At 39.3% G+C, this 6,936-nt stretch overlaps 1 protein-coding gene across 1 annotated transcript; it reads right to left on the bottom strand.

Annotated features, from left to right (window-relative positions):
• Positions 1 to 5,492: 5,492 nt before the first annotated feature.
• MC4R (melanocortin 4 receptor) lies at positions 5,493 to 6,488 on the bottom strand (the record flags this gene model as incomplete). The annotated part of the gene is made up of 1 exon (XM_079533301.1): positions 5,493 to 6,488. The coding sequence occupies one exon, from the start codon at positions 6,486 to 6,488 to the stop codon at positions 5,493 to 5,495; it is 996 nt and encodes a 331-aa protein (XP_079389427.1).
• Between the last annotated feature and the right edge of the window lie 448 nt (positions 6,489 to 6,936).

Raw genomic sequence — 6,936 nt, 5'->3', positions numbered from 1 at the left:
TCCTTGAGACTGAATGTTGAACTGTACATGACCTGTGCTAGCATGAGAAAAAATCTCAGGACAATTGCACAGAGATGCTATCTCAAGAGAAAATATTGCTATAGCAAGTATTTTCTTTGCAGATTGTTGCATAAATAAAGTGTTTTGTTTATTCTCTATGGCTTCCAAATTAATTCATCTTTTTCTTTGCTTACCTGCTCCCTTTTACAAGAAAAAAAGCTCTAATAAGCTCTAAGGTTTTTGTTTCAAAAGCAGTTAAGTATCTCATATTGCACACATGTATGAATTTCAGCTCTCTTTTTGCCACCTGCAAAACAAGGTAAATTACATTTTATTGACACTTGGCACAATATAGGCAAGATTTATGATGGGTCCCTGCTCATCAGAGCCTGAAGCCTGAGCCTGCCCTGCGGGTCCTACAGGCTGTGTCAACAGAGATGTGCCAGGGTCACATCTCAGTGGCAAAAGGCTGACTGCAATTTCCACAGAAAAGACTATCTGAAAATCAGTTAGCGAAAGCGGATCATTCAGAAGATTGAAATAATAGAAATAGGATGGGATTCAGCTGTACAGTGTTCAGAGTCATTAATTCAGGATAATAACAGTATCTGAAGATGTACAGAGAAAGCTTTTCAGCAGGAAAGAGCCCGAGAGAGGAACGTTTCAGACCGATTAGTTCATCGCAGGAAAAAAAGAAATGTTTGAGCCACTCCAAAGCTGTGGTTGTGAAAGAAGCAAATAATTTAAGCCTTCTGTGGAACTGAAGCAAAACGCCAATGTATGGAGCAATAGGATTTCACCTGAAATGTTGCTTACAGCACTGTGCCATGCTGTGTTCACTGTGAGGATGTCAGGCATCGTCCCTGGGTGCTGTGGGGCTGTTGTGTGAGGAGAGGCCGGGGCTGCCCCACTGCAGGCCATGACTGGGACCAGCAGCCATGGGAGAGCGCCTTGCTGAGCACCTGGGGAAGAAAGGACAAAATGCTGCCTGGCTACAAAGAGAGATATTGAATCTCTGTCTTTGCCTTCACCACAAGCTTTCTTCTTCCTGTTCTTCTCACTTTCTCCCCTCTTTTGCTGGGCTGGGGAGCGAGTGAGCAGCCGGATGGGAGATTTGGACAAGGCCAACCCAACCTGGAGAAGATGGAGTCCAGTTCTGTACAAATTCAAAAATACACCCAGCATGGAGGAAAGCCGCTGAAACAAATGAACAATGTTTGGAAGAGAACAAATATGTGAGAAGTACAATCAATGAAAGGTTTATATTACATATTTGAAAAGAATGACATTTAATCCTCAGACTTGAAAATCTCTTCTAGAAATAGTGGGTAAAACCACAAATAACCAGCAAGAACAACAGAACTAATGAGCAAGAGAAGCACTTCATCTCAAGAGAAAGCCTTAGAATACTTAATACTTAGAATACCTAATACTTACGTGTAATTTCAAGTATTGGAATATTAATTTAAAATCTGAGGTAAATTCTGGACAAACAACTAAGATTTCATTCCTAAAAGTACATTTTCTGAGAATTTCTTCTGATGGGATTGAGACTGCAGTAAGCAATACAGTGTATTATCAATTAAATCAGCTCCAAAATCCTTATTCACCAGAATTTCAGCTTGAGAAAGAAAGACCCCTGGATAAACATGTTGAGGAATAGGATTAGCCTTAACAACAACTAAGTCGTTACAGAATTACATGAATAACAAGCATAATACACGTTTATTAAGGGTATGACTGCAGAGATTGCTGTTGCTGCACATTTAGTACCCCACGAGCTCATAATTGCATTTCTCCTTACTTACATCTGACAGCATGGTTCTATTGCAAAGGAGATGTCAGAGCACCATTCAAAATCCACTATACCGAGACAACTGCAGCCTCTTTGGTGTGCTTTGGAGTTATGTGCTTTACTGAAAAGCTACTTCAAAGCTAAAGAAATGTCCCACTTATAGAAAGTCATTTGCTTCAATACTCAAAGTTTTTATGTTATGTTATCGACATTTATTGGGAAAGGACAAAGAACACAACCATCAGTCTCCAGCTCAGCAATAGACTACATTCTTGGAGGCTAAGAAAATACATTAGCCCCTTCTCCAGAAGTGAAATCGTAAGTATTTGCACCTGTAAAGTGGAGACAAAACCTTTTCTTTGCCAAAGAGGAATGTCTCATGGTTACCCAACATAGCTAAACTGTGACATGCTAAGGGATTAGGATCCCAGACATTTAAAGAAAGAAAATTAATTTTCTTAGAACATTTTGAAATAGAAAGACAAAGCTCCAGAAAACTGAATGTGAAAAATCATCTTCCACTTTCATCACTCTCCAGCAAAGTAGATTAATGTATTTACTTTTTGCAACAGTAATTTCTATGACTCCCTACTGGATAGCTGCCAGATCTATAGGCAAACAGAAACTGATGCAGCTACTTAAAAGGAGAAAACACTCTGAGAAAAGAAAAATTATCTATATAGCAGGTTTGCAAGCAACTTCAATACATTACACTCTAGAGATAATACCATGAACTAAAAAAGTCTTTAATTAAATCAAAGTCCATTAAAAAGTAGGTATATTCATTCAGCTTTATGTAACAAAGACAGAAGAGATGTCAAGCAGTCTCAAAGTTGATAAAACTCTGCAATAAACTAGTTTTTAAACATATAATTCCAAATGAAATTTAGAGATTAAAGGGGCCAAAATTCTCTTGATTATCTTGGTCCAAATAAATGAAGATGAGATGCAGAAGGTATTTGGACACTACAAGAACACTACTGGTGAAAATCCCCAACTGGCATGACAAAAATAAAGTTAATTCTCTTCTCTTTGCACTGCACAAAGAAGTAAAATTGTTATTTTTTTAAGAACCAACTGAGATTTCAGGAAATAATTTAAAGAAGCATAGCCTCTTCAGCATTCAGATTTGTATACATTAGGTACCAAGTCCTCATATAGCAAAAGGAGAGAAAGAGGGACTTTCAAGGTAATTTTTTTTAGCACCTAAAGTAACATCTTTCTCTTGTTCCACCTTCTGCTGAACTGTGTATGCACCCATAGACTACAAAACAAAGCTCTGGCACCAACTATCCTAATTTACAGCCCTAAAATAGCTAAAGAGCATAAGGCAGAACAAAGATCAAGGGAGATTTTTCAAACAGGGAGCAGAAATTTCTCGCGCGGTTGCCAGAGCGTTTCTGCATAGCTAGCATCACGTCTTCTGGGAGAAGGAAGTGCTTTTAATAAAGTCCAAGAGAATTCTAGAAGATTTCTGGATTGCCTATTAATTTTAATACATTCACATGTTCCCCCTCACTGAGCATTAATCTTCCTACTTTGGTATCTTTTATTCCCTACCAAGTAGAACCAGGTAGAGCTGTATTACTGAAAAGTTTATAGTTCCTCCCTCCCCCCACCCTCCCCCCCCAAAAAAAGTAGTCTTAATGTATGTAGATCACTTCAAATGTAATGCCTCCTATTTATTTCCATGGAAACTACAATAATTACAAAGAGCACAGTAACACTATTTAATAGAGCAAATTCTCAGCTACAAAACACAATTTTTCAACATAGTCACCAGCATTAGGCAATCTGGGCAGATGAATTGATTGAGGCATTCTTCATTTTGTGGTGTGACAGCTGTGCACGGCCACGTGGAATGTGGCTTGTCTTTCATATCACTTTTATACTGCTATTTCCACTGCTGAAATGCGCCACCCTCCTCCTCACTGTCATATTCACCATTTGATCTCCATAAATGTTCAGTAAGCAACAATGAATATCAACGTGTGAAATTTTTTTCCTCACGGAGAAATTCAGTTTCACCTCATTGATTCATATGCACTTCTGCACCAGACACCATTCAGTCAGATATCAACTAAATGCAATGGAATATTGGTTGGAAAGTTCAACCTCTGTTGCCATAACATCAACATCTGCCTCTAATGTCTTGGGCTAACCTAATGAAACAGGAATTATAACTGCCATCTCACTAATTCACCGTTTATCTTGGTGGAATAAAGCACTCAGGCTAAAAACGTGAATTATTCTTTACATTAAAGTTTAACTTTCTATATCAAAACTTTCCAGGTCTTTTCCAGTTACCACTCTATTTTTATACTTACCAAGAATAAATAAGTTTATTTTCCTATGCTCTTACATAGAAGCTGTTGTTGTCAAGGTGTTAAAGGATGTCTTCCATGGGCTCTTGTGTACTTCCATCTGCACTTTAAACTTTTTCAAGGTGCTAAAGTCAGAGACCTGCTTATTAAACATCTAAATTAGATGTCTGAAAAGGTGAATTGTCCTCAAGCAGCACTAACACACAGGGCTGCCAGATACAAAGCATAGATACAGACAATTCTCAGACTGCTGACCTTCTTGCCCAGACACAATCACATGGTCCACAGTGGTGCCTGAGGTGGTCACAACAAGTTGATTCCTGCTTTCATTTTTCTGTAAGGATACAGGCAGTGGATCTCATCTAATAATGCTTCAGACCAGAAAGCAGCTGGTTCTAGAAAAGTTGTATTTTCTTCTGATGTTTATTCTGATGTTTATTCTTCTGTAGTTTATTCTGATGTTCACCAGAGAACATCAGAATAAGAATTGAATGTTAAGACTGATATCCCTTCTTCATTATCATCAGCTGAACCTCACTGCAAAGCTTTACACAGGTGCCAGCACTGTCAGTGTTAGTACTGCACCTGCTTCATGAGGGAACGGAGGGTGACAGCCTGTTTATTAAATTTATCCAGTGCTAACTGGTGCTCCAGGGAACATTCAATTTCAATTTCAAATTCAATTTTAATTTTAATTTTGTGAAAAGGTACTTTCAAACACACAGCAATCATCATATTGAAAACCAGAATAAAGCAAGCTTTCAATTGTCTGGCTAGCAAGTATTTGAAAAAATCTTCTTGTAGGCAGTAGCTGTAACAAAGAACAGGATTGCTGGTTTTAGAGTACATGGAAAAACATATAAAATAAATGAACACGACCCTTTGATTCCAGTAATTCTCGTGACAAATTTGCCTCCTAATTCTAGTGAACCTCTAATCCACTAATAGAGAAGCATAAGCTCTATTTTAAGTTGTACACAGCATAATGAATAGCTATAATTACTTCAGCAGAATAAGGAACATTATCAACCAATATGCACTGTGACTCAGGCAAGTTTTTTATTTTGTCAGCAGTTGGAACATACAGCTGCTCATATTTGTTAGTATTTCACAATCAGCATTACATTTATTTACTCACTTACAAACTGCTATGAAGTGCTACTTCCTAGCCAAATAAATTACAAACTGTAGACATCACAAACACTACACAGAAATATGAATTACACATAAATGGGATACAAAGATGGGAGGGAAGGGAAAGAGAAAGAAGTGTTTGCTCTTAAACGCGTAACCCAAGTTCTGATGAAAAAAGATTCTAATGGCTTAGAAGGCTGTGCTGTATGCTGAATACACAGTAACATATCCACTTCAGTCTAATACTTGCCAGGCAAATCACAAAGCCCTCTCAAGCTACAGCAGCATATAATTTCTTTGAATGTTTTCCTGAGCTCCTGACTCCGAAATGCATAGATAAGAGGATCAATGATGGAATTGCACATGATGAGGATGAGGTAGAAGTTAAAGTGGGACATGAAGCACACACAGTAAGGGTTGTAGGGGCAGGAGATGTAGAAAATGAGGTGCAGAAAAAATGGGGCCCAGCACACAACAAAAACTCCAATCAGTATAGTGAGAGTGATGGCCCCTTTCATGTTGGCCCCTTGGCGAATGGGGCCAGTCCCTGGTAGAACTGCTATCTTCTTGATATGCATCCGAGCCATCATGAACATGTGAACATAAAGGGATGCCATGAGAATGAGCATGGTGAAGAACATGCTGATAAGGCAGATGATGACAACACTGCTGTCAGAGTAAATAATGAACAAAATGCCTGAGACAGTGCAAGCAGCCCAGATGCATGTGATGATGACCCCTACGCGCTTGACCGTCATGATATTATGGTACTGGAGGGCATAAAAGATAGTAAAATACCTGTCCACTGCTATTGAGAGGAGGCTGCAAATTGATGCAAGCAGGGAACTGCAAATCACTGAGTCAATGACATTGTCAATGTTTATGGTAAAGCTCTGTGCATCTGTATCTGTATTGTTTAGCAGCGTGATGACAATAGTTTCTGATCCATTAGATACACTCACTAGCATGTCAGCCACTGCCAAGCTACAGATGAAGAAGTACATGGGTGAATGGAGGTTCTTGTTCTTGGCTATTGCCACAATGACCAAGACGTTCTCCAGCAAGCTGATGATGCCCAGAGTCACAAACACTTCAGGGGATACAAAGAGTTGTTCGTAGCAGCCTCCCGAGGAGTGGCCCTTTGCACTGGGCTCGCTGGCACCCCTGTGCAGTCCGTTGCTGTGGTTCCAGAAATGGAGAGGCTGGAGTGTCCCACGATGCTGGGTGAAATTCATCTTATGGAGAAACCCTCTCAGCTTCCTGCTTTTAAAACCGTCCTTTTTGTATTCCTCTGAAATCCTCCTTTTGCTTTTCAGTTTGGGAAGAAAAGAAAAATGAGGCAGCACTGAGGCAGTAGTTCAGAGCACTTTGCTGTTGCAAAATCAGGTTTCAAACTCAGAGATGCTGGTTTGCTCTCTCACAGATGCAGATTCTGATCATCATCACATTTCATCTTGGTGATCTGTATCACTGAGTCCCAACAGTATGGAAGTTTGCATCAGATTCTCCCCTAAATTCACTTCTTGCTTAGTTCACTATTATGCTGCAGGTCTTTTTTTTTTTTAAACTCTTCCATTAACAGAGGTAAATGTAAAATGCTTAGGTGACTGCTGCCGAGCAGAAACTAATTTCAAACTCCAAGCACCAGTCTCACTGTCAGGCAGTGCATGCTGACTGCCTGCT

The sequence above is a fragment of the Tetrao urogallus genome (genome assembly GCF_951394365.1).
Source record: "Tetrao urogallus genome assembly, chromosome: 3".
Lineage (NCBI taxonomy): Eukaryota > Metazoa > Chordata > Aves > Galliformes > Phasianidae > Tetrao > Tetrao urogallus.
The sequence above is the reverse complement of the archived record's forward strand: the minus strand, read 5'-3'. Positions and strand labels throughout refer to the sequence as shown.